Source organism: Schistocerca piceifrons, chromosome 6, assembly GCF_021461385.2.
Source record: "Schistocerca piceifrons isolate TAMUIC-IGC-003096 chromosome 6, iqSchPice1.1, whole genome shotgun sequence".
NCBI classification, from domain to species: Eukaryota; Metazoa; Arthropoda; class Insecta; order Orthoptera; family Acrididae; genus Schistocerca; species Schistocerca piceifrons.
This window is the reverse complement of record NC_060143.1, coordinates 394,186,302-394,202,124: the sequence shown is the minus strand read 5'-3', so window position 1 is coordinate 394,202,124 and position 15,823 is coordinate 394,186,302. Positions and strand designations below refer to the sequence as shown.

General features: G+C 43.6%; 1 protein-coding gene across 1 annotated transcript in view; it reads right to left on the bottom strand.

Annotated features, from left to right (window-relative positions):
• LOC124802448 (influenza virus NS1A-binding protein homolog) overlaps positions 1–14,554 on the bottom strand; it is a 108,628-nt gene extending 94,074 nt beyond the window's left edge. Inside the window, exon 1 of the mRNA XM_047263232.1 lies at positions 14,419–14,554. Coding sequence (XP_047119188.1) covers positions 14,419–14,440 — 22 coding nt within the window. The 5' untranslated portion in view covers positions 14,441–14,554. The remainder of the gene's footprint in view (positions 1–14,418) is intronic.
• Between the last annotated feature and the right edge of the window lie 1,269 nt (positions 14,555–15,823).

Genomic DNA, 15,823 nt, shown 5'->3' with positions numbered 1-15,823 from the left:
TCGCAGTGTGGTCACCCGACCAATAACACCATGCGACCACTTCATTTATCAACGAGCGTTTCTCCTTTGTCGGAAGAACACATGTTATATAAGGTACGCTTCCTTGTATTAGAGTCTGCACACTGAATAAACGTACAGAAGGTCAAGAGTCTAACTACCCGGAATGTTTCCATCTCTGCTCCGTTACGGAAGAGCTGCGACTAGTGTTTTCTTCCAGATTTCCGAGATCGTGCGTTCCTCTACGCTGTCCATTAATTCTAGTGTTGCGTTACCGTACCACAGCTAGAATAACCGTTCCAAATAACCTCACTTGAAAAATCCATTTGCAGCTTGCAAGGGACCGGCTGGAAGGAAGCCAGAGTTCTGACAAAGAGTGAAGTGGAGCACGAAGAGAACTAGTCTGTTATAAATTAGAATCGAACCTTAAGTATTCGCGCGATATAGCAATATCGAAGGACCGCGAATTGTCTTCCAGTGTCTTGCCTAGCTTCTTGTGTAACAGTGACGTGTCGTTGGTAAAATTCTCTAACTGGTGAATATGACATTCAAAATATTACACGGCTAGAATTGATACGCTTGCTATTCACAATGCAGATAACTGGTTCCTGATTTGCAGGCATGCAAGGCCAACGCTATACACGGTAGGACGACCCTGAGAATGACCTTGGCAACGATAAGAGCTTCACTCCTCATTGGCTGATCCGCACCGGAGAAGTGCACCGCCAATCAAAACTGGCTAAAAAGGTGGGCAAAGCGCTAACCTGCTTAGCCGTCGATGACAGGCACCGTGTTAAGTAAGTGCCTCCACCACGATGTACGAACTTTAATTAGTGCTCCTTACTAGCTCTTTTGCGCAGTAGCACGGTAGTTTGCAGTAGTGAAAAAGCTGCTGCATTACGAGTTTTAAAGCCAGCTCATCACAACAAACGGTATTTCTTTCTAACAAATTAAGCTTTATCTTTAGTAAAGATCTAGCGAAGGCGACACGAGACTAACCATATCGTACAACACTTAGCAATCTGATAACGACTTTTCAGTGTCTAAAACTCGCGACAAGCTTCTACTTTCTTCATAGAAGCGAAATCTACCCAAGCTAAGAAGTTGACTCTCTCTCTCTCTCTCTCTCTCTCTCTCTCTCTCTCTCTCTGTCCGTGCATTAACAGTCTGCTTCCCTCTGGCGCTGGCCCAGAAACACTTCGTAGCCAGAGGCATGGCAGCTCTGAGCCGATAAGCTTTCACCGACAGCATAGATGTCCAAGACACAAAGTATACGTGGGACGGCTTTTCAGGTTTTCGTACACGGCCATTGTACTGTACTACTGAGATGAGACGTTAGTACTTATGTGAAACAGTGCTGTACAAAAAATCTCGAATACTTTTGTTGGATGATTTTGTATAATTTTCGTACCGCCCTAACTCAAAAACAGTGCTTCGAATCGCTTCGTTCAGTTACAGGCATTCAGTAATCCTCAGGAAACATTGTTTACAGTTCTTGCCGTGGTCTTCACTCCGAAGACTGGTCTGATGCAGTGCCAGCCTCTCCATTTCAGAATATACTGCCAGTTTTGTTTTTCCTGAAGACGACCGCGTTCTGAGTAGCCCTAGTCCGGAGATTCGAATAGGGCGCTATTTTACCTCTGGAATAATGCCTTCATTTAACCATGCAGTAGAGCTACGTGCCCTCGTGAAAAAAAAGTTGTTTATATCAGGTACTGACAGTAAGAGCACACCATGGCCATTGTTGGATGACGTTACAAAGCCAGATCAGACAATCATCCCGGCTGTTGCCCCCGCACTACTGAAAAAGTTACTGCCCCTCTTCAGGAACTACACGTCTCAACAGATATCCCTCGGTTGTCGTTGCACCCACGGTACTGCTATCACTGAGGCACGCAAACCACACCACGGCAAGGTCGATGTTGCATTGGGAGGGGGGGGGGGGGGGAGATTAGTTCGTGGAATTTCGTCGTTGTGCTTTCATCAGCAATGAGTTCCGTGAAGGTCGGCCAAACTTTTTTTTTTCCGAATAACTGCGATGATTGTGGAGAATCACCATGTGTCACATGGTAATACAGACTGCTCTAAGCATAGCTTAGACTACAGTATATTCGGTATCGGCTGAACGTTTAACAGAGAGACTTGGATTCCAAATAATTTTGCTAACAATAGGATCTTGTCAATTGGCTTATGGAAATGAGTTAAAAAATTCGCGCAGTGAAATGCAAAGCACGTACACAATATCATAACAAGGGCTAAAGCTCTTGAGATATTCAAACGAGTGGGCAACTAAGCAGTAGTCGATTGTTTGGATGTTCAAAGATGAACCGCAACCAAACAAAAGGGGGTATACTACTGGGTCTAAATTGACGTTTATTTGGTACTGAGGCTACTACTTTGAGTGCATGAAACCTCTTCTGAGTATAAATGACGTGTAACCGATGTGTTTTTGCACGTTTATACCTATTGAAATAACAAGAGCAGAAATTAACGAGTTCAGGGAGTGTCTGTGGTAGAGATGCCCTTAACGGCTAGCGCTAACAAAACACTGAGCTACGCATTTAATATTGTATAAAATGACAGACACTAAGAAAATTTTTAACCCTATCTATTTAAGTAATTCATCTCTAACTGATGATTAATTGGAAGAAGTCAGTTGGCTCTGTAGTAAGTGGAAATACTGAAACAGACTTTAAAGTTGGAAATTAAGACATTATTGTCTGGATAATTATTTTCTGAGAGCGTTACTTCTACGTATCGTAACTTGAATTAGACTAGAGGTAGATTACAAATTCTACCACTGTTCGTCTGTTTCTATGGTAAGCACTTTTCACTACATTCAAGGTAAACGCTATAAAAAGTTAACCGCCCGGTTTGAGGCACTATGTCACAGACTGCGCGGCCCCTCCCGCCGGGAGGTTCGAGTCCTCCCTCGGGCGTGTGTGCGTGTGTTTTCTTAGCATAAGTTAGTTTAAGTAGAGTGTAAGTCTAGGGACTGATGACCTCAGCAGTTTGGCCCCTTAGGAATTCATACACATTTGAACATTTATAAAAAGTTAACCTTGTCCCACGATGGAGATGTGGAACAAAAGCAGTGAACACTAACTGCAGAAGCAATCTGTCGGCCAAAGTCAAATGAAATCTACTTAATCCCTCTGCTCCTACCTTCAGATAATCATGAAGAATAAAGTCAAATATGAGGATAAATAACGAACAAGTAAAAAATATCATAAAAAGAAAAGAGCCCAAATGGTCGCAATGGTGTGGGTATATGAAAAGAATGGCTTTATACTGGATCACGAGTTAATATTTTGTGGCTTCATCGTATGTTTAGCACCTATGAATCGCTACGGCTATGAATCGTGGCAATGGATTTTCTAATTTCACAAGTGTGGCTCAGTTTTTAAGCGCCACACTACAGACACATAGGTCTGTAGTTCGATGCCCCGTTCAGTCTTAGATCTTTATGTCACCATTTCATTCATGGATAACAATATTTGTTAATAAGGAAAACTCCAGGCTGCATAATGATCGTTTAACAGTGGTCCCCTACGACTGCTGGCTAAGTCAGCTCACACACCCGAGGAAGGCAGGGGCATACCACGTCCGATAGGACCATACCTGATAGAGGCAACCTTCGGAATGAAGACAACTTTACTTCTTTATGTGAATAATAAATTGACAACGGGGGAGACATGGATGCATACGTTGAAGTACTATAAGAGATCAAGCATCTTCGAGCGGTTTTTTTTCATAATGGTTGAGCCAGCTTCTTTCGTGAATGCTGTGTCCTTCCAGAGATACGAGACAGCCATACAAAGATGGCGCCACATGTCAAGTCCAGCCTCCAGAGGCGCAACATACACCGTCCAGTCACAACCGATGTGACAACCTATCGAAAGCCTGAATAAATACCTTCTGCAGCGCGAACGTTGCATGTCGGAAGAGAGTCAGTGATGTTCTAGAAGGAAATGACATGGACGAGGGAGCGATACCCACACCAGTGATGTGTCCAACTGCGCTAGGTTTCAAGGTTGAGGATCCGTGGCACCAACAGTCCGACCGACATGGTCCCACAGATTCTCGATTGGGTTTAAATCCAGGGAGTCTGGGTACGGTAAACTCATCCTGGCGCTCTTCAATCTGCACACGCACATTGTAAGCTGTGTGACACGTTGCATTGTCCTCCTGGTAGATGTCTTGTGTTCATCCACGGTGCCTTCTAGAATGACTATATCAACCAGAGTATGCACTCCACCCTGGGCCCAGCCGACGATTGTTTCAAGGTATTTGCTTTCAGACTTTTCACGCTGGAGCATAAAACGCGACTCATCAGAAAAAAATCATTTGCCGCCTTTCAGTGGGCGTCCAGTTGCGGCAAATTCCAGCCTTCGTCGTCAATGAACAGCAGTGAGCGTGAGTGCAGTGGCCCATATGTAGCAATGTACAATGAACGGTCGTTGAGAAGACAATGTTGGTAGCCCCTTGGTTCACCCGACCGATAAGTTGCTCAACAGTTGCATCTCTATTCGAACGTACGCAACACCACAGCCATTCTCCCTGTAACTACAGCCCGTGGTACACCATAGCTGTGTACGCTCCCAGTAGCTGAGTGGACGCCGGCACGGTAACTCAGCGTGTTCGGTCAGAGGGTTATCTGCTCTCTGTAATAAAAAAACTGAGTTAATGGATCACCGACGAACTGAAACGGGGGTCTTGCGACGGCCACCACGAGCAGATTCAACGAAAGAAAACGAACAAAATAAGATTTTTTAAAAAATGGTCGGCGCGACAGCACGTAAATCCTAAGGGCCCGGGTTCGATTCCCGGCTGGGTCGGAGATTTTCTCCGACCATGGACTGGGTGTCATGTTGTCCTAATCATCATCATTTGGTCCGTATCGACGCGCAAGTCGCCGAAGTGGCGTCAAATCGAAAGACTTGCACCCAGCGAACGGTCTACCCGACGGGAGGCCCTAGTCACACGACATTTATTATTTATTTACCACAGATGTCTCGGCGTCGGTTTCGGATACCATGAGTTCGCCATGTACGGTAAACTTCCATCTCAGCAGCACGCGAACGCGAACAGTCTAAACATAGCCATTTCGGAAATGCTTCCATCAATGTTCAGAAAGCCAATGATAACGCCCTATTGGACGTTATATAAATCGTTCCGTTTCTGCATTACGACCAGGACTGCACTGTTTTCCGCGTCTTCCCGACACGCTTTACACACCTTCAATGCTAGTACTGCCACCTGCTATCAGAGTAATTATTACACGTTGACGTCTAACATAGGCGGTGTTCACGTTAATGTGATTGGACCACGTAGTTATGCCACATACTAAAAAGGATTGTTATATTTCCGCCATACGTCATACAAACGATCTTCAGGTAGGCATCCATTCACCAAACGCGGTTATAAGCAGACTCACGACTCCACTTTAGAGTGTGTCAGCAGTTCGATGGCAGCAACTGTGCTCCACGACAGCATCAAAACTATCTTAGTCACCGCTCAGAAGAGCGCAACTGGACATTCTACTAGTTATACTAGCCATCGTTAACTGGATTCAGAACTAAATCAGCGTTCGAATATAGATCAGCACAAGTGAACTCTGCACAACACTGAAATGAAATAATCGTATTGCACTGTTGGCCGGGAGAGACGGCATCTGGGGAAGTTCGGCAGTCTTGTGTAAGTCTATATGATGCCACTTCGGCGACTTGGGAGTCGATGACGATGAAACGATGTCGACGGAAACATCATCCAGTGCCCGAGCGGATAAAATCTCCCACCCGACCAGAAATCGAATTCGAGACCCCTCGCCCACCGCCCCAAATCTAGAGGCAGCAGCACTAACCACGAGCTGCAGGCAGAACAACGTTCTCACGCATCCTCTTCACACAAGTAACGCAATCTATGCTTTATACTGATAAATTACTGTAAATTGTTGCAATCAACTACGCCGTAGTGTGCATAAACCTCTTTGGCCCTGCGATGAGCCTGTACAGTTGCTGCCAACGAGCAATCCACCTCAATAACAGCAACTACTTTCTTTGGTGGAGGTGTTCTCTTCCTGTCACATTCGTGTTTGACGCCTCGTGTATTTGGTGAATACAACATAAAAATTACAACACTTTCTCTGTAGAGTTCTCAATAGCCTGCGCTTAGCTTCAAGTGAGCTAAGTGCAGGGTACTGCTAATTCCTGGAAGGAAGAAGATACCTCTTTGACACTCGTGCTTTTGTGGTCTTCAGCGCAAAGTCTGGTCTGATGCAGTTCTCCGTGCTATCTCTACCCTGTGAAAGCCTCTTCATCTCTGAGCAACTACTGCAACCTACATCTTACTGAATCTGCTTACTGTATTCATCTCTAGGTCTACCTCTGTGATTTTTACCCCCTCCCTTCCCTTCAGATTGATGATCCCCTGGATGCCTCAGAACGTGTCCTACCAACCGATCCCTTCTTTTGGTCAGGTTGTACAAATATCTCTTTTCTCCAATCCTATTTAGAACCTCCTCATTAGTTACGTGATCTACCCATCTAATCTTCAGCATTCTTCTGTAGCACCACATTTCTCTTCTTGTCTAATCTGTTTATCGTCCATGTTCCACTTCCATATATGGTCACACTCCATAGAAATAGATTCAGAAGAGACTTTCTGACAAATCTATAAAACATGTTAACAAATTTCTCCTGCAGAAACGCTTTCCTTGCCATCGCCAGTCTACCGCTTGTATCCTCTCTACTTCGACCATCATCAGTCATTTTGCTGCCCAAATAGCAAAACTCATCTATTTCAAATCTCTCATTTCCTAATCTAATTCCCTCAGCATCGCATTTAATTCGACTAAATTCCATTATCCCTGTTTTGTTTTTGTTGATGTTCACCTCATATCACTTCAAGGCGCTGTCCATTTCGTTCATCTGTTCTTCCACGTCCTTTGCTGTCTGACGGAATTACAATGTCATCGGAAAACCTCAAGGTTTTTATTTCTTCTCCCTGGATTTTAATTCCTACTTTAAATTATCTTTTGTTTCCTCTACTCCTTGCTCAATATACAGACTGAATAACATCGGTGATAGGCTACAAACCTGTCTTACTCCCTTCTCAACCACCGCTTCCATTTCATGCCCCTCGACTCTTACAAGTATCGTCTGGTTTCTAGGCAAACTGTAAATAGCCTTTCGCTCCCTGTATTTTACCCCTGCCGCCTTCAGAATTTGAAAGAGTATTCCAATCAAGATTGTCATAATCTTTCTCGAAGTCTACAAATGCTATAAACGTAGGTATTCCCTTTCTTAACCTATCCTCTACAGCAAGTCGTTTTCCTACATTTCTACGGAATCCATACTGGTCTTCCCCGAGGTCGGCTCCGATAATCGTAATAAGTTTAATCCACTGGCGAATGTTCTGTCTTCCAACTAATCGCTTACTGTAAAAATCGTTAGTCTTGACCATCATTATTCACCTTGTATTGGACTGTATGAAATGGTTCAAATGGCTCCAAGCACTATGGGACTTAAGATCTGAGGTCATCAGTCCCCTAGAACTTAGAACTACTTAAACCTAACAAACCTAAGGATATCACACACATCCATGCCCGAGGCAGGATTCGAACCTGCGACCGGAGCAGCAGTGCGGTTCCGGACTGAAGCGACAAGAATCGCTCGGCCATGACTGTATGAACAAGACAAAAACTGAAAATGTAAGCTTTGAGAGAGGAAAACGTTTTGATGCTTAAGAGGAATGTATCAAAGCTACTGAACGATGCACTAGTGCGAATAAAACAATGAACCACGACTTTTGGACGAAGAGAATCAATTAGAAAAGGCTCTGCTTGCTGGAAAGACGAACGATTCGTTGGTGGTGATAACTGGAATTTCATCACAAGGATGCAAGTTCCACCTCAAAACGAAATGACGCAGTAGTGGACAAAAGGCTTTTGTCGGAACTTTCCGCTCCAGTAGCGTGCGCAGATCTGGCAGTGGTCCAGCGGCGCGGTTTAAAGAAAGCTATTGACTCCGTGGCCTGTCCATTAACGCCCCGTGGCGCGAGGAAGGCAGTTACAACTCCTCCAGTTCGTTGTTACACGCTTGTAACCATACTGCAGAAGACAGGTTTTCCCAGAAGTAGTTACATAAAAAATATCAGCCTGTCAGCACTGGATGGGGACAAAGGCAACCCTACCTGCATCATCCTGTGTCTATATACTACAAAGCGAAGTCTCCACTGAGCGATGTGTCTAACACAACCCACGGTTTGTGTAAAGACAGGCACAAATGTTCAGCAACAGTGGTGCTTTTCTGCCAGAACAGGTCAACAGGAAGAAGCGGTTGTTTTTATCCGTTCCTAGGACACACAACGAGGTCGTTAGCGGTCGTACACTAAGAAAATTTTCAAATATTTAAGAGTAAGGTCAAACATCTCGTAAACAACGGTAGCAGATGGAGCACATTGGAAAAGGTTGGCTAAGGAAACGGTGTCTTCTTCAAAGCAACCATCTCAGCATTTGCCTTAAGCGATTTCTGAAAGCCACAGGACACGTTTAGTCAGACGGCATTCCTCTGGAATGCATTTCTATACCATTGCGCCACCTCGCACAATAAAAAACGAGTCAAAATAACAGACTAGAATACTAAAAATGAGTAATCCGTAGCAGCTACACCAATCTTGACGTATTTACAAGTTGTTCCTTGCCATCGCGTTTGGGAGAAATTGATAAGAAACTGAAGTTTAGCAGGCGACTCAGAGACACTAAGCGTTATCATCCAAAATGCGTGACAAAAATCCACACAGAACATTAGCATTGTCTTATGATCAGCAAAGTGGATGCAGTCTTCAAATATATGAAGTACTGACATATTCGAGCACCACGAACATGGTCTATTGGTGTGTACCCTTCTGGAAAACTTGCCCCATCTGGGGGTGTGTTACTGGGGCTACACTCTGTGAGTAGCTGGGAAGGGCCACTGACCACAGGTTGTTACTTCACACATCCAAACTCTTCTTGCCTTAACAGTCAGGTCACTGAACGTAATACGATCTTGAAAGTTTGCTACTGTCTACATTACACACGTCTTGTTGGCGTCAGAATGCTTCAGTTCGCTGTCCCGAATTCCCACTCGCTTTTATATCCCTCCGAATCCTTCAGTAGACAATGTACGCAAAGTTGTTGGGCACGTTAATGGATGGCTTGCAAATCATGGAGGGGATATGAGCAGATGAATTTCATGACTAGTATGTTTCATCTCCTTCAGCGCCCCCATGGTATTTACCATCGCGTCATGACCTGTTGACACTTTCGATATGCTGATCTTGAGAGACCTTTTATACTGCAGCGAAAGGAGAATAATTTTATACCTCCACAGGCTCCACGGCGAAAGCGTCCGCCCTAAGAAAATAATGGGACCTAGTCCACACCCCCGTGGGTCACTAGATTTTTTTTAATTTTTTATCTTCTTTTATACTAATCCCTGGGAGAGAACGGGGCATACATGATAGCAGCCCTGGTCTGGGCATTTTATACAGAAATATTTCGGAAGGGAGAGGGGGAGTCTGGGTTTTGTGGGCCATGTGTCTAGATGCCTTGTCAATCACGTTACTGTAAAATGGGAACGTCCGACGGCACCAATCATAAACCCAATCATCGTCGTGATAAGCATAAGAAATTAATTGCTAAGGATTTCCAAAGGTAATGACAATTTTCAAAACATCTTTATTTACCATACAACTCATATTCAAATTTAGTGAGACTCGTCAATTTTTTATGATGATGGTACTGCCGCCAAGAAACTGGTGGTTTTAAGTCCGCCTCCGTAGCGTAGCGTTACCGCATACCACGCTGGGGCCCCGCGTTAGATTCCCGGCAGGGGACTGGGTGTTGTGTGTCCATCATCATTTCCATCATCATCATTAACACAAGTCACTGAAGTGGCGTCAACTAAAAAGAACTTTCAATGCGGCGGCCGAACTCCCCCGAATGGGGCCTCCAGGCCAACAATGCCATACGATCATTTCCATTTTTTGTGGTTACAATAATGAAAGCACTTCGCCTAAATTAGTTCAAACAATGCTGTCATTCGCCTGTAGTGCAATGAAAGCAGATCTTATGGAACAGATAGCCTCGGTACATTTAGCGGTACTTACGGGTGAGTGTGGATCTGACCTCTGGTACTTAGCTGAGCGCACTGATGTGATTGTGAATTTCGCGAGAAATGCTACAGAAGTAGATCTGTTTTGTAAGGGAAAAAACCTCCCTTACCGTGATAACTGTTTGACATTCCACTATTTTAGAATCATCTCTCTAAAGATATTCTGCTAACCGTCGCATTCTGAAATAGTAATTTTTTTGAAAACTATAACTGTGGTTCGCACCGGATAAATTCACCTACAATACCAGTAACAAACATTCATCTTGCTTCAGGGATAATTAAAAATTCAGGGCTTCATAGTCTCGCAGACCCTCTCCATCGATGAACGAACAGAAGCAAAAAGGTGCTCATACACGCTATTAGTTATAAGCCTAGCGTGGTTTTAAAGACTTGACCACAAAGTGTACTTGCCAATAAAAATCGGTGATGCCCTGTCATAATTATCGAAAATGTAGGTCTCTCATATTCCAGAATGAGATTTTCACTCTGCAGCGGAGTGTGCGCTGATACTAAACTTCCTGGCAGATTAAAACTGTGTGCCGGGCCGTCAAGTACCCAAGCACGACTCCCAACCCGTCCTCACAGAGCACTTGCTCACGAAAGGCATGGGTCCCGAGTTCGAGTCTCGGTCCGGCACACAGTTTTAATCTGCCAGGAAGTTTCGTCTCACATATTGCTCTCCTTGCCGGTGTCTGATTCCAATGAATATTTTCTTTAGAAATATGAAACTACCCTCATACGTAGGAAGAAAAATTCCAAACACTGTAACATTATCTTCAAATTCATTGTAATAAATACATAAAACTGTTTATAGCATAGCGCTGATACTGAAGTAGTAACGGAATATAGAAACGAAGTCAGGTAATATAATTCTTTTACATTAAGGGAAACAATTATAGCTAAAAACGGCGTTCATTCCAGTGACTTATCTGTAATGTAGTCTAACGTTATCGTTGCTTTTCGTCTCCTGATGGCAATAAAATAGGGGACGCGCTTTATAAAAATGGTTCAAATGGCTCTAAGCACTATGGGAGTTAACATCTGAGGTCACAGTCCCCTAGACTTAGAACTACTTAAACCTAACTAACTTAATGACAGCACACACATCCATGCCCGAGGCAGGATTCGAACCTGCGACCATAGCAGCAGCGCGGTTCCGGACTGAAGCGCCTAGAACCGCTCGGCGCGCGGTATAACCACATGTCTTCTTGGATTCCATTATACTTTGCTAACAGTATTTTTTCTGGAGAAAAGAAACTTCAGTCATACAACAGTTTCGAGAAGAGTACACATTTCCACTATAATGATTACAACGGGTTTAAAGTTATTAACTATACGAGTATGAAGAAACCGGTTTTTGATGCAGACATGTCTAACGCTTTCAGATCTGTCGCTGAGAAACTAGTGTCAATAGTTTCCGTAGTCAGACAACTTGACTTGAGCTGTGACGACGTCACAATTACGATGAGAACAACTTGTATATGATTGTAGAAGACATTCAGGGGTACATTCGTAAAACGTGCAGCAATGTACACTACAGCCAGTTTCTAGTTCAACAACAACGTGTACGAATCTAAATCAGCCGATTTGAAACGCGAAGTATGCCGTGCTTCGCTTGCGCGCCAATATAAACACGCAATGTAGCACCCCACAAACTGCACTTTCGGAGACTTGGTCTTCTATCTGGTGGCAGGCTGGCACCTTTTACCACATGAACTATCTGGCACCCAGCCATGTCCCGTGAGTGGTAATTCCTGCAGTGTGGTAACTTCCGAGAGATCCGCAATGCGGCGTGAGCGTAGAGACGACCACATGCAGTCTAGGTCGGACAATGGTGTCTTAGCCGTTACCGCGCTTAGTCGTTTTCAGGTCCGGCCTGACATACACACGTGAACTCTAGTTTTACATGGTCAGTTCCAAGGTCTTCACATTCCTAGAATTACGCATTTTCTTCCCAGTGTCCAGGCCATAAGAAATGGTGCTTTACACGTTAGGAACAGTATCACTAGAATCGGATAAACCCTTTTGAGTTAGGTTTTTAACGACAGTCCCGTGTTCTAATACGTTCCATATTTAACTGAAGAAACACCTTGCTCTTTAACTCTCGTCCCACTCACAACTTTATGCCACTATACATTGGACCTTTTAACTGTCTTGAGAGGCCATAACAGAGGTTCTTGGCTCCTTCAATGGGAGCGACTGCGCCGTACCATAAGCGCGATACGTAAATTGACCTAAAGCTATTACCCGTTAAGTGTATCCCACACAGTGAAGACTATCTCAAATATAACTACTCTTATTTCCACACGGAATACGGTTTATCCGGCATCGGAGACACGTTTCTATAGGGAAAAGTTTGCCCTCCTCCGTTTCACGTTCCACTGACAACGGCGGTGTGGTCAGAGTGATTATATATATTGTAAAAGCATGTGGATGGAGCTGTCAATCATAGAATTCGTCGACTGAAGGACGCGGAACATACATGAAAATCACGAACCGATAATGTGCAAGGACGCATTCTTTTATCCATCAAGCTGTGGGATCATAGTGGGCGGAAGCCTATCTGAACTTAAGGCAAGCACACAATTATTTAAAAACGGCAGGGCGAAATGTAATGCCGTATTGGCATAAGAGGCCACCTGAAATGCAGCATGAAGTAGAACATAAGACGAAGCAATCTGTCTATCCCTGAATTTGATGGATTAATGATAGGCTTTAGCAAAACCATGGAATAGTGTAAGTGAGCAGACGCACAAATACCGAATACGAAGTCTGTCTCAAAAGCGCCACATCGTTCACGTTCGCTCTAGACAAAGTAATAGAACAGGTTTCGAGGTTATCGATAAGACGTTTCGCAATGCACCGAGTTATAAGCGAGTAGTATGGTACAACTTACGCAGTTACGTAAACCTTCTTCCGTTTGTAAAAACCTGTTAGAAGTAACTAATTCGTCGTGTGGTAACTCAGCCGACAAAACACAGTCGCTAATATACATTTTCTCCACGGTTCGCCATTATTTTTCTAACGGCTTACCTATATCTTGCGTAGAGCGTGACATTCTCTTTTCCGTAAACACTGTTTTCCCTAAAAAAGGGAAAGAAAGGCGGTGTACCATTTCACTACATTAAGACTAAAAAAATTCTAAATGTATTGCTGTGTACGACATTTTGTTTAACTTCTTTCTTCTGCTTCCCGCACGGACAAGTAGTAGCAGTAGCTATAAAAATTTTAAAAACAAAAGAAAAGCAGTACATGTTACGCTTGTAGGCAGGGCTCCCCCACCCAGAAGCTCCGGAATCTTTTCAGAGTCAGTGTAACGGAGTCAATTCTCTGAAGAAACATTGCTTCAATGTTTAACAAAATTCCACAGATAGTATTTGTAATGTATACTCGTGTCTCCACAGTTTCGTTTATTTCGTGAAACAGGTAGGTTGTTCAGCCTGCGCTATGTTTATTTACAGCATCTGCTGTCATGGGTGAAAGCTGACTTGTGAGTTTCCATCAGCTTTCAATTAAAAACTCGTACTAAAACTTACTACAATAGGTATGAATATAAACCGTGTGCATTTTCCACGTGAAGCTGAACGCTCCTTTTATTTATATACAAAAAGTACTTTGCGGTATTACTAAAAATGTAAATATTAAACACTTTTAGTGGTGTTGCACGTCCATGTGGTTTGAAAAAGATATCAATATGTAGTACAAGAAAAATGTGGTGCCGGCAAAGGCACCTGTTATCACATTTTGGAGCAGGTCACGCGTAACTACTTTCGAAGAGAAGCAATTTCCAGCTGCAACCGGTTACAAAGTGGCGCGGATGCGGCGTATGCAGGAAGTAAGTGTTTATAGCTCATTAGTGCCAAAATAGCAATGCATCAAATTCATGATTGATTCACACAAGCCTGGCTATTCATCTGCCAATCTGTTAACGAGATCGTAAATGCATTACCACTTCATATCACATAATGCATAATATTACTTTTCCGAAAATCCGTAGTATACAGCTGCAGTTCTGGTCAATTATTGCACGACAGACGATATATCGCCTAACTGACAACAGTTAGTGTAAGCTACCCAACAACACGTGAGAGTTTAATGCATTTAGCACGAGTTTGTTGCAGGAAGCTACGACACGAGACTTCCGGCCGGCGCTAAGAAAATTCTGGAACGGAAGACCCGTGCCTCCAGCAATGCACTTCGAAATACAATATAAGCAGACACGATAAATAAGCACTGTGAAAATTATTTGATACAATCTACTTACGTCCACTTTCCGTGGGGCGCATGGTGTCCCAGAAACTGGCTCCGTGCTGGTAGCCGCGCAGCAACAACGTAAACGGCGTGCGTTCAAGAAACAACTGCCGCCTAGGATTCCGCCGCGCGAGGCTACACAGCAGAGCTACAGCGGGTTGCCGCCAGTGGCGCTGGCAGCGGATGCACAGTGCGCCTAACTTGGCGCGGCTTAACGGGGACCTCAATTACCGATCAAGAGTTGGAAGGCTAGAGCGCTCCGCATTATAGACGCCGTTGGCATCGTGCGGTAATCAATTGTCTTTAAGCAATGTCGTGTCGCGAGCTCTCTGGAAAAATCGCTAGTTATTATAACAGGACACTGCAGTATCGCGCTCTTAAACGGGGAAGTATTTTATTGCGTGATGGGAAGTTGGAAGTTAGTCTCACCTCAAATGTATGTACCTGAGTCTCTTGCATGCAGTTTACTGTACTGTGTAGTTCGAATTATTTACCTCATACTTTCAACATGTCATCGAAAATGATCGACCGGATTTTTCGCTGTGATATACCTTCGATCCCTCTACTGAGAACACCGACTTCATTTTTTATGTGAAAAACTTAGGAAAAATATGGAATTTGGAAGAAGGTTTTTCTAAATGTTGACCTAAATGGCAGAAAGCGTTCCAAATTAACTGACACAGTAGCAGGACGCTACTGAGAATCTATTGTGAATAATTAGCTGAAGAAATAATTCAATTACAGGAATAACAGAAATTAAAAATTTGCTAATGGATGGTTCTAGCGTAAAGACACCCACTTATACATACAGACAACCGACACGTTACCTAAAATCGATCACTGTTTACACCATTGTCAGAACAATGAACTGAAATCTAAGGCGTCAGAGTGACGGATGGTTCAGATCATTTTTTAATCGAAACAAAGAAAACTTAACGTCGTAGCAGGCCAAATGACGAAAATGAAACTCTACTGAATCATATCAAATATAAATCGAGAGCCGCGCGGAGTGTGTTGTTGTTAGCATAAGTTAGTTTCAGTAGTGTGTAAGCTTAGGGACCGATGACCTCAACAGTTTGGTCCCTTAGGAATTCACACAGATTAACATAAATCGAGAGTCTGATATTACGACTCAACTAAATTCTTACACCTGATGAGACAAGCAACGAAACCGGAAACAATAACAGAAGGACCGGCAATTAAATTAAATGTTCGAAACTCTGAAAACATGCAAGGATGAAGCTGCAAATGAAGCCTTTGGGGAAAAACAATTCCTGAAAGGTAAAGAGAAGATACACCATGGTGGAGTGAAGAGCGAGAAAACACTGTAGACGAGAAGAAAGCTGCTTATGAGGAATGGTTATCAGACAAAACATGCAAGATAAGTTAAATTCTTGTGTGTAATGACAAAAGGACGA